Genomic DNA, 19,638 nt, shown 5'->3' with positions numbered 1-19,638 from the left:
ATGTTATGCTTTGAGCGAATTTAAGAATTTCAGCCAGGAGTATAAATTCAAACATATACATGTAACTAGCTCCCCTGGATATCCAAAATCCAATGGGAAAGATGAAAGCGCTGTCAAAATAGCAAAAAAATTGCTGCGCAAATCTAGCGATATACATCTAGCACTGCTGCAATATCGCAACACACCACCGGATGGTTTATATGCTTCTCCTGTCCAACTACTAATGGGACGAAGAACAAGAACACCCCTCCCAACAAACAGGTAACTTAAACCTAAAACGCAACAGAACATCAACAAAAAGCTCAAGAAACAACAAAAGAAACAGAAAATGTTCTATGACAAAACAACACATTCTCTCCCAAACCTGGTTAATGGAGATGTCGTTAGGATGCGAAGTACAAGAAAAACTAAAATCTGGCAAACAGAAATCGTTGTGAGGATTTGTAAAGAGCCACGCTCATACATTGTACAGGCTGAAGGCGTAGACTACCATTAAAATCATATAGATCTCATCAAAACAAAAGAAGTCTGAATCCATTGTATCAAAATGATGAATAAAATAGCCAGACTCAAACTCCTCATGACAACCTGCCAAATACCCCTCAAAACACATCTCAAAGCACAACCCAGCCTAAGCAAGGTTCCACTACTAAATATGGCAGACATATCAAACCACCAGAAAGATATGGGACATAAACTATTTAAACCAAAAAAAAAAACATGAAAAGAGAGATATGGGACATAAACTATTTAAACCAAAAAAAAAACATGAAAAGAGAAGGGAAAATAAAGTATTAAAAGTGATTAAAATCATTACATGAAAGTTTAAGTTCTGTCTGACCCAGCCAAGTTGAGCATTGTTTACTTTGTAGTTATTGTTATTTTATGTATAATGTAGTATTAGACTATTATAATTTTATTTCTTATTTTGTAAATTATTTTGTAGTAAATATGATGCCTAAATATGTATGGAAGGAAGTACGAGTATGATATATTATTATTATCTGAATAGTTTAAATGAATGCTGAATTCAGCAATGAAGAACCCTATGGACGATATACAGAAGTTGAAGAAATTTGAACAATAATTATTACGAAGAGTAAATTGGACTCTGATTAATAAACTATATCTCATGATAATTGTATGCATGTTTATGTTTTACCAATGCTGTGTTTATATAATTCTTTGTCTTATTATGTTATAGAATAATCTTTTATTCATCCTGAGTGTACAATCCTACGAAATCAAATTTGTTGAAATGAATGAAATTTTAATAATCACAGCATCAAATTCCTTTGAAGGAGATTTAACAAATTGTTTCTAAAAACCTTATTGATAATTCTGAATTTAAAGTTGTGAAAATTCATCACTGAAAAGGGGGATGTTATGATTGGGAAATCATAGTAATACTTAAGCGAAAGGACTTTAGATGATTTCTGTGTAACTTCTTTGTGTGAGACATCACAAGATGACTCAGATAACCACACATTCCAATGAGATGAAGTACTCTGTACTACTCTCTCTATCCATGCTAGTTAATTGTACAAATGAATTCAGTTCCAATAAAGTAGTCAAACTATACACACACGTCTCTCAAGCCTCCTAAATATTGTGTAACTGGAACTCTACACTATGATTCCCAATTTTTACAACTTTTTAAAAATACATAACTTTGTCCTAAATTGTTCAAACTTTCATCTATCTACTTACCCAATTTTTCTTTTTATTTCAATCGGTGGGTGAGGGCTCATCAGGGTCGCGTTTCATAAAGAATTGTTATAATAACAAATGCACAATTTCTATAACAAATTTACTATTAGCCAATCAGATTGAATGATTTCAATAGCTTTTAACTGTTATTGTAAATTTGTTATTATAACAAGTTTTATGAAATGGACCCCTGAGCTTGATATTACGATAACAACATGAACTAACATCATTGCTATTATCATCAATTAAGAAATACATTGCATTAAAAACAAAATGTAAAAAGCACAAAGGAGAAAACAACAACAATCATAGATGTGATGGCATGGCAATAAGTACAGCATTCTCTGGGGATATATTTCTCTCTACATAGTATACCAGTTTAGCGTCCAATCCTAGGGCCTTCAGATAGGACAGTCTTGCCATATCTAAGATACGCTTGCATTTGAAGCCAATCTCTTCACGTTCTGGAACAGACAGGCCCAGAGAACTGCAAGAAAATAAAGAACATAAGAGTCTTTTGATTGTATAGCATAATACAAGAAGCAGATTAAACTTCAATACTTATTTTTTTTTAATGATTACACAGGAGACAAAGGTTTATATCTGTATAATCTAACTATCTATGTGAATGTGCTAAAAGTACAGGGAAGCAAAAGTATTTTCCTGGTTAGTGGTAACCCAGGTCAAAACTTATATTGTATCCATGCACTGGAACCATTTGACAATGGTGGGATCCCACTTTACAAGCAATGCATTTAGTGGAGCCCTCTCATTTCTGTATAGTCCAATTCATACTGCTTTCCTTTAAAATGTCAATTCTTTAATACGTATCTGATTAATATATTACTTTGCATTATATTTGAATGGAGATGAAATGAAAAGGAGTTTGAGCTTTCACTCCTCTGGTTAGTTGCTTGTTTACCAGTACATATTCTTTCTGAGCAGTCTGGAAATACATGTACTAAGTCTTAACAAGTAACCATTAAAGGACAAGTCCATCCCAACAAAAACTTGATTTGAATAAAAAGAGAAAAATTCAACAAGCAATACACTGAAAATTTCATCAAAATCAGATGTAAAATAAGAAAGTTATGACATTTCAAATTTTGCTTCATTTCACAAAAACAGTTATATGAACGAGCCAGCTACATCCAAATGAGAGAGTAGATGATGTCATTCACTCACTATTTCTTTTGTTTTTTATTGCTTGAAATATGAAATATTTTTATTTTCTCGTCATTGTCATGTGAAATGAAGTTTTATTCCTCCCTGAACATGTGGAATTCCATTATTTTAACATTTTGTGCTTCAGGCAAGGAGGTCCTAATCGTCAAATCCGTAAAAATTGAAATATTGTATAATTCTAACAACAAAAAACAAAAGAAATAGTGAGTGACATCAACTCTCTCATTTCTATGTAACTGGCTCGTTCATATAACTATTTTGTTAAAAATAAGCGAAACTTTGAAATGTCATAACTTTCTTATTTTACATCCGATTTTGATGAAATCTTCAGCATTGTGCTTGTCTGATTTTTCTCTATTGATTCAAATCAACATTTTTCTGAGGTGGACTTGACCTTTCACAGCACAGCAAATCTTAAACAATTGAATTGATACATATGTATGACTATTGACTAGTCTTGTACCAGTTGTTCTAGCCACTGGATGCTAACACCATTTATGATATTGGTCTCTAATGGAGTGCACAATGCATGGTCATAATTCAACAGAAAATGACATCATCATAATTCTTAGTGGAACCCCTCAAGGGAGAAAATTTCAAATTTTGAAGAGTCATCTCTTCCAAGTAACAAGCAATGTGTTGAAAGTGCAGAATCTGACGTCCAGTGTATGGTGTTCTGGATTTCAGGTACAGTCTGTGATTTCCACTTACAGCTCTGTATATAACTACTAACATTCTTGCATCTGATTGGCTGAGAGCAAAGCTGTCACAGAAAATCAATGATAAAATGATTCATGAACCACTTCTTAGATAAAACGTAGGGTATTAAAAACTTTCTTCACATTCTTACCTCACGATGGACTCTTGCTCTGCTGGAATGTCGGAAGCCTCTCCTATCCTCTCTTTCCTTTTAATCCTGTCCAGTTCTTCTACAGTTTCAGATCCTGCTGGAGTTTCCATCGTTCCATCTTCACTTGCAACCTTCCCTCCGTCCCTCCTAACCTCATCCGCTTTCTCTTCCTTAGCAAGTCTGCTTCCACATGTGGCCCAGCTGCTCATCCTTACCAGAGCCATGAAGTCCCTCTCTGTGATACCAACTTCCCGAAAGAACTGCTTCCCAATATGAGTTCTCCATGAACAACGATGGTGACAGCACAGTGCCATGACGACCCCCCTCACGAATGGAAGCACTATGCTTTGATCTCCTACTTCTGCTTCCAGAACCTTGCGATTTCCACCCGAGTTTTCATCTGCCGTTTGTCCAGGATCACTTAGAGAAGTGTTTTGTCCATTGATGGATTGTGCATCAGTCGTTTCCTTCTCACTCAGGACAAGGCTACTATCACTACTTTCATTATTACTGGACTTAACAGCACCGGAAGGAGTCTGTTGAGTGATATTTTCTGAGAGCTTGGAAATGTCTTTGTCTGTGAATCGGTTCATTTTGGCTTGGGTATTTTGTTTGCGCTCTGATCGGGTTTCCATAAGGCATCTCAAAGCTAGATCTGAGAGCCAAAGCAAAAAAAAACATCATTTTAAATCCTGAAATCTAGATAATTATGTGTTAACTATTACAACATATTTAGTTCTTCACATCAAATATCATTTGACATCTCTATATGCTTCCAAAAACAACTTTAGATATATTCACTTAAACAAAGAAAGAACCCGTGTTGAACACCATTATCATCCTCATCATCATCATGATCGCCAATAAGATTATCATTGATCATTATTGTCATTATAATTCCAAGCAACACAATCACCATCTCAAGTACAGACATTGATATAAGCATTTTTTGTATGATGGAGAATAGGGAATGCAAATATGATTTCTTGCATTAACACAAAAACCATCACCATTATCATCACAATCGTCATTTTTTTCACTTTCACTACCATTTTCAATACAAAGTCAATAGCAATTGTCCGACTTGTTAACTGAACTGTAAAATTAACTTGCAAATCACCGGAAATTATATTAATTTCTTTACTTAATTACCTGTAGCTACACCGCAGAGATGTTTTGTGTAGGCCACCACTGGTCTCTCTTTATGGCTACACACAGTTGGTACTTGCCCCAAGACAAGGTTCTCTATATCCATATTGATGCGTTCATATTGGTGTCCTCCACTTTCCCCCTTGTACAGTGAGTCTCTCTACGATACAGAATCATTGAGAAGCAAACAAAGATAATAACAATTAAGAAAAAAGAAAAAGTGCTTAACAGCATGAAGAGAACATTATCAGTATCTACAATTGATACAGTCATTTTGGGGCTACTAGAGACGACTAGCCCCCCTCAACCTTGCCACACTACAATCCACTTTGGTACACTACCATGATGGAATGTGCAGCTATTCAGTAAGTTCTGGGTAAAGTTCATACCAAATACATTCTGGCCCGTATTCTGAAGTCAAGTTTAACTTAAACTCAGGTATGAAGTTGTGGTTTAAGTATGGATAGCCAATTGTTAAATAAATCACTAATAGTAGAGATATCATATTTCAGCTCATTTGGCTCTCAAATCATTCATAATTGTCTAGGAAGTATTTAAATAGATGATTATCTTCACCATCGATGAATCAGGAAATTGCACAATAAACATAAGAAACATACAACTTAATAAAGATTTTGACACTTTTGGCTTCCCATAATTTTAGCACAGAGTTAGACCATGGTCTAAGTTAAACCTGACTTCAGAATGCAAGCCTCTGTGTCAAGGATTCTTTCTGTTTACATTGTGGTTAATTGGTATGTGTATGCACACATCAGTAACATTCCATCCTCTTTTCAGGGGATTGACCATAAAACCTACTGTCATATCACTATCAAATGTTATTATTTGTTCATTCATGGGTTGGTAAAAGTCAAATCTATTTTGTTAAGAGCACTTTGAGAGTATACAAAGTTTTAAAATTCCTTTCCAGTTCCTTCACTATTTTGCCTATATGAAAAATAGGGGGATAAGAAGGAAATAAAAATCAACTGCACACATGCTGAAAAAATATTTCAATAAGTGACTCTGGGCTCTGTTCTCAGTCTTACCTTGTGTCTGACCGAAGCCCTGTCAATAAGTAGAAAACTAGTTTGGTCCAAGTCACTCATGGCTTGCTGGATTTGTTGTGACAGTCTACCTGAAAAAGACAATAAAACAGATCAATAAATGAAATAGAAATTGACCTTACAAAAATTAACTATAGTAACGGTTTTCTATAAATTTGAAGATTTGAAATAAAAAAATACAAGGACTCATTACACCTTTAAAGATTTTAATTTCAGAGAAAAATCTCCTACAAACTATCAATTAGTCAATCCTTAAACTTAACATAGCTATCTATAATTATAACTTTCTATCTTCATCAAACATTCTGATACCATCTTCTAGGTCAGTTTGTACATGCGTAGATGCTTCGGAAATGACTGTACTACACAAATGATATATGTTGAATGGACCAAAGGCTTATATAATTAAGCGTCAAGGTATTAAAAGTTACAGATTCTCCTACCTCGACCAGCTCCAAACTCCACATAGCATGTCTTCGGCTGAAGAAGATTCAATCTTTCCATGTGGCCCAGGAGTGAGTCTAGCTGAAGAAGGTGTTTCCTGGCCGATACTCCGTTGTCTGGGTTCTCTAGATCAGCTTTCAATGAATCATGATGGAGGATCTCAGTCTCTATATCACCAACATGATCTAGAAGATTGAGATGAGATGAGATCAGATCAGACAAGACAAGATAAGATCAGGGGCCCGTTGCATAAAACTTTTTACCTGAGAAAACTCAGGTTGTTTTTACCGGAGTTTTTGCCCTGTGTTAAAGTCAATGGCAGAAATCAGACTATCCTTAGCTTTCAGTTTTTACCAGAGTTTTCTCAGGTAAAAAGTTTTATGCAACAGGCTCCAGATGTTATTCACTCTATCGACCCCATCTCGAGGCATGAGACTACAACATATAACAAATTATAAACATGTATGTATGCATACATTGTATGCGATCAGTTATAACTTCATATCCATATAATATAGCACATTATACAATCTATTCATGCAAAGAAACGAACTGTTCATTTCACTAACGTACATGTACCACTTCAGGTGCGAACTGAACTAGAAGTAGAAGTACTACATAAATTAAGAATACATTCTTCTTTCTTTGGTTTCTGATGATATTAAAACATATTGAGGTGAGTCTAGTTATTTTGTGAAGGATGCCCGCTTGTTTAGTATCGTACAGATTCCAGATTAGAATTGGATAAAAGCAAAAATGATACAATCTAAAGATGACTTACTGTTCTACAAAATGATGTGTTGAAATGATAAACATACATATATATAATGGCATGACCTGAAACTGCATTTTACTTCTCTAACCCTAATTAAAAAAATCTTTAGTTACGCCAATAACAACATTACACATCATTTTGATTCTCAATAATGAAAAAAAGAATAATCACCTGCAAACACAGACTCCACTTTCGATATGATTTTTTGAAGCTCACTGAGAGAAAAATCAGCCAGACGCATCTGTGGATAAATTATCATTCAAGATTCATTCACAGGGCTTACATAAACATATCATATAGATTTTCAATCAGAATCAGATACTCTTGTAAGTTGTACCCCCCCCCCCCTTCTCTCTAAAATTATGAAAAATTATACACATCCATCACATACATATTCTTTTAGTCGTGCCAAATATTCAAAGAAAAGGAATGTATCATTACAAAAACAAAACTGAAAACATCTTCAGATCTGACTTAATTTCATAGAATTCTGTCTGACAAATCAATGAAGCTACAATCCACCTATTATAAATCCATAATTATCACAATGAAAAGAAATATCTCATAAAAACTTAATATATATATCAATACATATCAAAAGAAATCATAAGGTATTATATATAACAACAAAGCTCCAAACCTCCAATGAAATAATTCATAACAAATCTAGGCCACCACTTACTGTTTGTAAATCCTGATCATATTCAGTAGATCCAGCATTGATGCCTTTCTCGTAATAGATCTGGGGAAAAACAAAATTACCATATCATAATAAGACAGGTCCATAGCCAGTGTATCACTTTTTCTTTTAATCTCTAAGTCTTAACAAAGATAAAAATTGAGAACTGTATACATAATGTGATCCAAACTGGCCACTTGTGCATGTTGGGACTCAGTTCATACGATCAAGAAGAAACAACTTATATCAACTTTATGAACAAAATTTCAGTCAATGTTTATGATCTCAGTGTCTTTTTGCAAAAAGACTTGACCGTATGAACAGTACAGGATTATGTGGCCCAGGTGGGTGTTTCATAAAGCACAACTTTACAAATGACTGGAACATGTTCTTATGTCCTAAATGAATGACATAGTGATGTATCATTTAGCACAAGAAGGGGTCACCAATGCATAAAGTCATTCGTATCTTACGAACAGCTTTATGAAACACCCACCTGGATAAAAACAAAGCCAGGCAATTACAGGCATGAAAGAAGAGAGAAAGGGGGGGGGGGGCAGAGCTCTTTTGAGAATGGAAGTCAAAAGTTATAACTAGCATACCTAGTTAAGCTAAAAGCATAGCCAAATGAAATGAAGCATTGCATACATTCAGTATAGTATGCACAAGTGGGCCCTCATTCAAAGTCAATTCTATTTATTTGTGAAACATCATCACATTGTATTTTTTACTAGGAGGGTATACATTTTCAAAATGTACTCACTGGTTGTTCTTTGGGTCTTGAGTTGCATACTTTGACATGTTTGGCAAGTTGTTTCACTGCAACAGTACTGCAAATGAGAAAGGAAGAGAGAGATGCGTGAATAATTGTACCAATCACTCTGACCATTTTTATAATATATGTGTGAAGAGTAGATGATGGTCAAGAATGAAGACAAATGTGAGAAATCCATATAATTACACGCAATAACAAAGGTAGATGGGACGGCCATGGGCACCACATTAGCACCGTCCTATGTCAACATCTTCATGTCTAATCTAGAAGACAAACTATTACAAGCTTCCCCTGTCAAAACATTTCGTGAATCCTGGCATCATTAAATTGATGACATCAATCTCCTTTGGGTCGACGATGAAGAATCCCTTCAGAGATTTATCCAGCATGCTAACTCCTTCCACCCCACAATCAAGTTTACATTTGAATCAACCCCAAACCAGGTAGCTTTCATCTGACCAGAAGACGACAACACTAATTCCGCACGTCTCAACTAAAAGACCATTCAACATCCCGCCAATATGACCCAAATCTAGTTGAGAAAGGCATCAACAATGGCAGACTCACACCAAGTTCGGAATTGCTAACCTACAAAAAGAAAAACCTAACATCACGAATACCATTCGTCCTAACGTACCACTCGAATATGAAGCAGTTGTCTAAAATTGTCCACAAACACCTCTCAGTCCTCTATCAAGATAAGGCAATGAAGGAACTGTTTTTTAAAGATCCACCCATGATTTCTTTCTGTAGATGTAGATCTCTGAAAGACCTCTTAGTATCATCTAGGATCCCCAACATGGACCTATCAAACCCTGAAAATACCCAACAGATAGGCTCCACTAAATGCAGTGCACGAAAATGTTGCATCTGCCCATTCACTGAGGAAACTGATCATTTTACAAGCACAGTCACGGGCCAAAGGTTTCCTATTACCCAACACATTCACTGTAAGTCTAAATACCTGATAACTTGAAAGAAATGCAAGATGCAATATGTGGGGAAAACCACAACCACCCTATACACAAGGATGACCAACTTCAAATCTGATATAAAAAAATTTCAACACCAACATATGATAGGACATCCCAATTGCCTCCCATATCAACAAAGAAGGCCACTCCATCGAACATATGCAAGTCACTGGTATATAGAATTAGTCCATAATAAAGATGCTGTAGTAATACAAAGAAGGGAATCTTTGTGGATTCTTAGATTAAAAACCCTTAAACCCAACGGTATTAATATAAACAAATAAAGACCAAAAGATATCTCTTTCTCGTCTGGACCTTTATTTTTTTGTATACTTGAATATAGGCCTACATACTACATTTTTTTCTTTTTGCCATCTATATGAAGCTCAAACATGTATTTCTAGGTCCTCTTGTAGATATCGAAATATAAATAAAGAGTAACATATATTTATTTACCTTATATTCTATAAGTCCTATGTCAAGCCATTCTCGTCTACAATGTAATTTCTATTTTTCATCAGTTCTCCTCAAATGCACTCACTTTACTTCAATTTTCTCAGTGAGCCCTCTTACACACTCGCTTACATGTATATATACATTTTACTTTGTAAATAACACACGCTCGGTAGATTTTACTTTATAAATAAGACGTGCACGGTAGACAACATAAACCTACTTTAGAAGAAATTTGCTATGACCCATGTCAGGTACTATTTCACTTTTTATTTCTGTTGAGTATGATCCTTTGTTATTCCATTACCATATGATTTCTCACATTTGTTTTGGTGTTGCTTTCATTTGCTATCATTTACCAATATGTTTGTTCTGTTGCTTATTCTATAATTTGTTTTATTTAGCAAATAAAAACTGAAGAAGGCCAGGGCCGAAAGCTTTCCAACACAGTGAAATACTCTGCTTCATTCTTGACCATCTATATATGGCGCATTGCATAGAATTTATAAAAATTTGCAAGTGAGCAAAATTTTTTATATTTTTATTTAAAAAATCAAATTTTATGATAGATTTTGACATTATATTCAAATAATGATATCATAGTTCACCCTTCTCTTTTTCGTCTTGGTTGTGAAAAGCCCCCCCCCTCCCCCCTGTACGCCACCGATAACAAACCAGAATGTACTATCAACATGGCACCGGTACTGTGTTGTTGTTTTGGGATTGAAATATGCAGTCCACCTGAGGAAATAGCTTACAAAACCAAATCTTTAAAAAATATATAAAATAGTAGGTGCTTGGCAGGGATATGCTAAGCAAAAATTTTCATTCCACTTCAATCCAATTTACTTAAGGCCTATTTCAATTCAAGAGCAAAAAAATATGTGATTTTTTTTTACTTTAAATGTTATGGATTAAGTAGAGGAAGGGAATTGTTTATGTAAATGTCACTATGATTCTGATTTGTATGTAAGACTATTGTATTAAAGTTTTTTTCAATAAAATAGTCCATGAACTGATAAACTTTTCTGTAATACTTACTGGTGAGGGTCATAGGGACATGGTATTCGCTCTGTAGTATTGGGCTGATCCTGAGAAAACAACAAGGGGGAAAAGAACAAAATTAACAATTCATGTAAAAGGGAATTGAGAATGGGAACGAGATGAAGAAAGAAAGTGATTGTATTTGTATATTTGTATTGATGGATTAGACTTTATCTAAAATGTATGTTTCAACATACTATCTGGTTTGTAAATGATTCTGGTTTATCTCTCTTTAAATGAGGATAGTGCAGGGATGTACTAGTTTAAAGACCTGTTAAATGTATGTGTGAGGATTTCCATGGATTTTAATCAGTAGTTAAGCCTTATTTTCACTATTTCGAAAACTTTGAAGTTTGAGCACATTTTGAGCAATTTTTGTGATAATAAAGTATATATTAAGGTAATGCTTTTTAGCAGAAATGCTGTTCTTTTTTCGTCCTATCTAATGTTAGCAAGGTGTACAATTTCAGATTTTTTGGCATACAAACACAATATATTAAATGCTCCTTTATCAGAAGTTATGTCATGTATGTGGAATTTATGTAACTTTTAAGTAATTTCTATTTTGTTTTAGGACTTGAGGATTATTTTCATGTATTTTTAAGGGTAAATTAAGTGTTTCTAAATTTGGTTGTCCGATCTATCTGAGAGTGAGACTGAGGTTCATGAATTGTATTAAAATAAAAGAATAGTTTTAATAAAACTATTCTTTTAGTTTTAAAGGGGAAGTTCACCCTGACAAAAAGTTTATTGTAAAAATAGCAGAAAAAATAATAGAAAATATTGCCGAAGGTTTGAGAAAAATTCATCAAATAATTAAAAAGTTATTAGAATTTCAATTATTTGATTTGTGACGTCATATGCGAGCAGTATTCCTACATAGCGAATGGTAAAAAATCAATGAAATGTCGTTTTCTCAGAAAATTGAAAATGGTTTTCATTGGAACTTTTGTATATCAATAGACAAATCATTTCACACCCGATCATGAAAAGAAAACAAAATTAAGTCATCAGGAACCATACAAAATTTGAAAGTCATACATTTTATATTACATAACACCAACGTTCTCGCCAGTGTAGAACACACGCGTCGCATGCGACACACGCAAATTCCACAAGCTCCTGGTGCGTCACGCGCAAAAAGTGAGCGACACGGGCAAAAAAAAAATATAAAAAGTGAGGGAAAATCATCGAAAATAATTGTTGCATCATTCATCATCAATCCTCAAAAATATAGAATGTTTCAGAATCATTTTGGCAACAGACAATATGAATTAAAATGAATTGTTCCATATAATTTTCCTGGTAATTACTTGCTAAGTATATTCTTAACGTTCATTCTCAATTTCTGCTGTCATGTAACAACGAAATAATTGTTGAAATTCTTGGATGTATGAACTGTAATCAGCGACGTGCGTATGGCAAGCTATTTTAACATTTTCTGATATAAAAAATAATTAGATTTATTGATATCAAGAATTAATTTCTTGAATTCATTTCTTGATATCAAGAACTCATTTCTTGATATCATAAAACGATTTCTTGATATCAAGAAATTAATTCTTGATACCAAAAAACATTTATTTTTATATCAAGAATTAATTTCTAACTTGCAATGATATCAAGAATTCATTACTGATTAATAATCAGAATGATATTTTTGCAATAAATTGACGATCGAATTCAGAAATGAATTCTTGATATCAAAGATTCATTTCTTGTGATATCAAGAATTCATTTCTTGATATAAAAAAATAATTTCTGGATATCAAGAATTCATTTCTTTAAAAAAATCAGATTGATTTTTTGCAATACATTGACGCTCGAAATCAGAAATGAAAATGAATTCTTGATATCAAGAATTGATTCCTGAATAAAAATCAGAATTATTTCTTGCAATATATTGATGCACGAAATCAGAAATGAAAATGAAGACCTTGATATCAAGAATTAATTTCTTGATATCAATAATTCATTTGTGAATAAAAATCAGAATGATTTCTTGCAATATATTGATGCATGCACAAAATCAGAAATGAAAATGAAGATCTTGATATCAAGAATTTCTGATTGAAAATCAGAATGATTTCTTGCAATACATTGACCCTCGAAATCAGAAATGAATCCTTAATATCAAGAAATTAATACTTGACATCAAGAAATTAATTCTTGATATTAGAAAATGTGAATGAATATTAAAACGGTTTGCGATATACATGTGGATTTTGTGAAAGGAAAAAAGCGAGATCCCGGGAGCGAGATGTTAATGTTATTTGTATGACAGCTAATTGCTGGATTCACCATTTATTTTTCATTCTTTCATCTAAAACAGACTATAATTTCTTGTATTGTTTTTCACATGTGTGTACAGTTCTATTGATTGATGTTCTAGGGGGGGGGGGGGTGGCGTGAGATCGATGTTTAGGTATTTTTAATCGATATGTCATGCCAACTCCCCCGCCCCTAGATCCTGCATCGTACAGATCAGAAATATGCCTAAGACTTTGCAACATCTCTCTAAAGGGAATTTGAATTGCAAAATGATGAAAATGGTCAACACATTTTCGAAGTCTCAACCTGAAAAAAATAAAGCATGGTAAAAATGAATAAGTGATTTTGTATATTTCCAATATTTCCCAACTGAAAATTAACTTACTGAAAACACACGTTCGTGATACGTAGGTGTCATTTTCAAGTGACCAAACATTAAAGCGGGAGTTCACCCTGACAAAAAGTTTATTGTAAACATAGCAGAACTTAAACATAATGATAAGCATTGATGAAAGTTTTACGAAAATCCATCAAAGACTTTAAAAGTTATTAGAATTTGTATAATTTTTTTTTATTTGTATAGTCGCTGATTGAAAAAAAATCAATGAAATGTCCGTCACCACCCAAAGAAATCGCTCTCATGGCTCATGTTTTAAAATGACCTCAGTGGCTGCCCAAATGATACCCAAGAGAAACGATTTTCATCTCATGTTTACCTGATTTAATGGTTCAGCAAATCTTGGCAGATTATCTAAATTTGTTGTCGAGTGTCCTGATGACAGATCTAGCCCAGCTGCTTCACCCAAGGTATTACGCAATGTACCTTATATGACGAAGGAGGTATCACTTGCTTTGGCTGTAGCTTCATTTTTTTTTATTTCTTAAAGAGTTCATAGCAAAAGCCTAAAGGTATATAAAATATATTTTAACTCGTTAGGACCTCAAAAATTTTTAAAACATTCCTAATGGATCGTTCATGAATCTGAGATTTTTGTGACTTCTATTTCGTTTTATTTTCTTTCCCGCGGTTGTCAGAAAAATGCGTGATTTATATTTATTTTTGGAGAACGGGAGTCCGTACCGAAAGGTATATTAAATATATTTTAATTCATCAACACATCAAAACAATTTTAAAACATGTCCTGATAGATCGTTCATTAATCTAAAATGTTTGTGACTTTTGTTCTTTTATTTTCATTTCCGCTGTTGTCAGAAAATTGCGTGCTTTATATTTCTTCTCGGAGAACGGGAGTCTGTAACGAAATGTATATCAAATATATTTTAAATCATTAACACCTTAAAACAATGTTAAAACATGTCCTGAGATAGATCGTTCATTAATCTTAGATGTTTGTGACTTCTGTTCTTTTATTTTCATTTCCGCTGTTGTCAGAATGTGTGAATTTTATTTCTGAGAGAGTTCAAAGCGAAAGGTATATAAAATATATTTAAACTCGTTAGGACCTCAAAACAATTTAAAAAAACATACCTTATCGATCGTTCATTAATCTGAGATTTTTGTGACTTCTATTTTGTTTTATTTTCCTTCCCGCGGTTGTCAGAAAAATGCGTGATTTATATTTATTTTTGGAAAACGGGAGTACATAACAAAAGGCATATCAAATATATTTCAACTCAAACACCTCAAAACAATGTTAAAACATGTCCTGATAGATGCGTGATCTATATTTCCTTTCGGGGAACCATGGGAACGGGAGTCCGTACTGAAAGATATAATAAATATATTTTGATTCATCAACACCTCAAAACAATGTTAAAACATGTCCTGAGATATAGATCGTTCATTAATCTTAGATGTTTGTGACTTCTGTTCTTTTGTTTTCATTTCCGCTGTTGTCAGAATAAATGTATGAATTTATTTCTGAGAGAGTTCAAAGCGAAAGGTATATAAAATATAATTAAACTCGTTAGGACCTCAAAACAATTTTAAAACATACCTAATCGATCGTTGAGATGTTTGTGACTTCTATCTTGTCTTATTTTCTTTCCCGCGGTTGTCAGAAAATTGCGTGTTTTATATTTCTTCTCGGAGAACGGGAGTCCATACCGTAAGGTATATCAGATATATTTTAAATCATTAACACCTTAAAACAATGTTAAAACATGTCCTGAGATAGATCGTTCAATAATATAGATGTTTGTGACTTCTGTTCTTTTGTTTTCATTTCCGCTGTTGTCAGAATAAATGTATGAATTTATTTCTGAGAGAGTTCAAAGCGAAAGGTATATAAAATATATTTAAACTCGTTAGGACCTCAAAACAATTTTAAAACATACCTAATCGATCGTTGAGATGTTTGTGACTTCTATCTTGTCTTATTTTCTTTCCCGCTGTTGTCAGAAAATTGCGTGTTTTATATTTCTTCTCGGAGAACGGGAGTCCATACCGAAAGGTATTATCAGATATATTTTACTTCATCAACACCTTAAAACATGTCCTGAGATAGATCGTACATTAATCTTAGATGTTTGTGACTTCTGTTCTTTTATTTTAATTCCGCTGTTGTCATATACATGTGTGATTTTTATTTCTTAGAGAGTTCAAAACGAAAGGTATATAACATATATCTTACATGTAACTCGTAAGGACATCAAAACAATTTTAAAACATACCTAATCGATCGTTCATTAATCTGAGATTTTTGTGACTTCTATTTTGTTTTATTTTCTTTCCCGCGGTTGTCAGAAAATGCGTGATTTATATTTATTTTTGGAAAACGGGAGTACATAACAAAAGGCATATGAAATATATTTTAACTCAAACACCTCAAAACAATGTTAAAACATGTCCTGATAGATGCGTGATTTATATTTCCTTTCGGGGAACGGGAGTCCGTACTGAAAGATATATCAAATATATTTTGATTCATCAACACCTTAAAACAATGTTAAATCATGTCCTGAGATAGATCGTTCATTAATCTTAGATGTTTGTGACTTCTATTCTTTCATTTTCATTTCCGCTGTTGTCAGAATAAATGTGTGAATTTTATTTCTGAGAGTTCAAAACGAAAGGTATATGAAATATATTTTAACTCGTTAGGACCTCAAAACAATTTTACAACATACCTAATCGATCGTTCATTAATCTGAGATGTTTGTGACTTCTAATTTGTCTTATTTTCTTTCCCACGGTTGTCAGAAAAATGCGTGATTTATATTTATTTTTGGAGAACGGGAGTCCGTATATAACGAAAGGCATCTCAAACACCTCAAAACAATGTTAAAACATGTTCTGATAGATGCGTGATTTATATTTCCTCTCGGAGAACGGGAGTCCGTACTGAAAGATATATCAAATATATTTTAATTCATTAGCACCTCAAAAAAATGTTAAAACATGTCCCGATAGATCGTTCATTAAACTTAGATGTTTGTGACTTAATTCTGTTCTTTTATTTTCAATTCCGCTGTTGTCAGAATAAATGTGTGATTTTTATTCTTAGAGAGTTCATAGCGAAAGGTATATAAATATATTTTAACTCGTTAGGACCTCAAAACAATTTTAAAACATTCCTAATAGATCGTTCATTAATCTGAGATATTTGTGACTTCTATTTTCTTTTATTTTTCTTTCCCGCGGTTGTCAGAAAAATGCGTGATTTATATTTACTCTTGGAGAACGGGAGTCCGTAACGAAAGGCATATCAAATATATTTCAACTCAAGCACCTCAAAACAATGTTAAAACATGTCCTGATAGATGCGTGATTTATATTTCTTCTCGGAGAACGGGAGTCCATAACGACAGGTATTTCAAATATATTTTAAGTCAATACAGCTCAAAACACTTTAAAACATTTCCAGACAAAAAGACCCATACATTTTTAGATAAACAGCAACTTAACATTTCAACATTTTGCCGATATCAACTTAGGTATTGGTGTGCGCCGCCGATTAGAACAATATTACAGTGAACTTCGCGGATTGGCAATGAAACTTGACTTTACCGGGATCAAATCATCAAAGCACATGTGAAAATCAAAACATCACGTGTAAAATCGGCCACCACCGAATCGGCGGGTTTGCGACACGCGTAAGAAAAATCCTGGCGAGAACGCTGCATAACACATGGGGCAGCTGCTCGTTTATGACGTCACAAATCCAAAATTTTGAGCTCTAATAACTTTCTTACTCTTTAACGGATTTTCCTCAAACTTTCACCAATATTTTTGACTATTTTTTCTGCTATTGTTACAACAAAGTTTTCTTCAGGGTGAACTTCCCCTTTAAAACTTTTATAAGGAAAGTCCTAACAATACATGAAATTCAATGTATGGGACATAGCCATAGGCTGAGAAATTCTGTAAGAGTTTGAAGCTTGAAACTAGGCTACTTACAACTCCATTCTGATTTCCGCTGAATTCTAGATGCATGTGCTCTCCACAGTATCTTTTTCCTTTGCCTGGGATAAGTCTGCAAAGCCTTTTTCTCTTCTTCACAAAGAAATTACATTGGAGTTTCTCGTCCATTCTGCCAGCTCAGATGGTAGATTCTAACAAACTGTATGGTACATCAACGTTGATGGCGCCGTAACTGTAATGTTAAAAAGTCGTCGTTCTTTGGTTTCTATTGACTATTTTTCTCTTCTCTTTCATGTTATTAGTTATAATATATGTTGTGTTTTCTGCTCATTTTGTTGGTTTCATTGGCAATCAGCCATTTTCGGTACTGGATGTCGCCATTGTCTACTACACTGTAAAAAAAATATTCAAAATTACTTCAAAAAATTGAGGCAAAAAAAAGCCTCAATTTGGCAGTTTGAAGTAAAATTTACTTATTTTCTTTGCATCCCATTTACTCAAGTAAATTAAGTTATAACAACTTTATTCATTTAAGTAAAACAAACACTGAAGAAATTTTTATTAAAAAAAACAAATGGGAGGGTGGACTTTCGTGACTTCGAATGTCCGCTCCCCCTTCGTCCTACTTTCAGTGGCATCATTTTCATCCTATAAACAACACTTTTATGCAAATATTAGACTTTATGCATTGTCACTTAGGCCTACCCCCCACACACCCACACGCACACTTACATGTACATGATAGGTAATGACATTTATATTTATTAGCGAACGCTTCATCTAACAAATAAATAGTGAAAATGATATTAACATTTTCCGAAAACCTATATTAAAAGAAATCTGAAATTCAAGTTTTTATGAGTGACTATTCAGTGTTGCTCTTTCTTTGATTCAACAATAGAACAAAATATTTGGCACACCCTAATCCAAAACAATGAGAGTTATTTAGAAATCTTAACATTTACTTGCTTTTAATGAATATTCGGGTATTATTTAAATTATTGAATAATTGAAAAATATAAATGCATTAAACATGATTTTATAAATAACAATTATCTTAGTCTAATTGCAAGCTAGCAGTTCGTGAATTTTCGTAAATGTGCATATATAATTGAGTCCAAATAAATCAAGTCAATCAAATTAAATCTTTTAAAAAATCGAGAAATAATTACAAATACTAAATTCTTCTTACATATATTAAGTGCTAACTATAAATTCAGATATTTTTCTCTAACAGTGTATATATCCCATTTTAAAATGGGGCTTTTCAACCAGGCGATAGATAGGAACAGCAGAAATTTGATAAAAATCCATGAAAGAATACCAGCAGTACGAATTTTTCATTGTGAATGAAACCAAATTATTAACAAACTAGTTGATTAAGACGATATTATAATTAAAACAAGTCAAGCAACCCCAAAGGCAAAATATTGATTAAAAATAATGATAAAAAACTTTCAAGGCCTAATACGACTCAACAGGGAAAAAATATAGGCCAATTATACAGGGCTGGAGGCTCAGGTCTATCCTAATATCATTTTTTTCGAACAGAAAAGCAATTAAGAGGAATGGATGAAGGAAAAATGAACAATGATTATAAATTAACCTCAGAGAATGGCAACATCATTATATATATACATAGGCCTACTGAACACATTATAGGCCGAGGTATATGAAGAGGTGAAATTTGAAAAATAGTATAAGTGACCACTATGAATTCTTTTTACTTTGGTTAACTATTTCGGCCACCTTAAATAAAATTGTGAAAGCCTGCATGCCAAACCAACAGATGCTTTGCAATCAATTATGAAATTTGAAAATGGTGAAACGGTTCACTTTCTGGATTACACCGATCATGGACCTAACAACCTATACTGCATCACGGAGCGTCAACTCTCCAATAAAAGGTGCTATTCTTTGTATATTTTTAAAGAATTC

The 19,638-nt window shown here is 33.4% G+C and overlaps 1 protein-coding gene across 1 annotated transcript; it reads right to left on the bottom strand.

Moving 5' to 3' along the window:
• Nucleotides 1–1,906: 1,906 nt before the first annotated feature.
• LOC121424373 (tRNA:m(4)X modification enzyme TRM13 homolog) lies at nt 1,907–17,929 on the bottom strand. The gene is made up of 10 exons (XM_041620034.1): nt 17,737–17,929; nt 11,103–11,152; nt 8,623–8,689; nt 7,863–7,922; nt 7,352–7,421; nt 6,405–6,590; nt 5,944–6,032; nt 4,898–5,054; nt 3,746–4,400; nt 1,907–2,197 (listed from the first exon to the last, which is right to left on the bottom strand). Exons 1-10 carry the CDS (start codon nt 17,866–17,868, stop codon nt 2,017–2,019), a joined length of 1,647 nt encoding a protein of 548 aa, XP_041475968.1. The 5' UTR covers nt 17,869–17,929; the 3' UTR covers nt 1,907–2,016.
• Nucleotides 17,930–19,638: the final 1,709 nt, after the last annotated feature.

Source organism: Lytechinus variegatus, chromosome 11 (genome assembly GCF_018143015.1).
Source record: "Lytechinus variegatus isolate NC3 chromosome 11, Lvar_3.0, whole genome shotgun sequence".
Lineage (NCBI taxonomy): Eukaryota > Metazoa > Echinodermata > Echinoidea > Temnopleuroida > Toxopneustidae > Lytechinus > Lytechinus variegatus.
The sequence above is the reverse complement of the archived record's forward strand: the minus strand, read 5'-3'. Positions and strand labels throughout refer to the sequence as shown.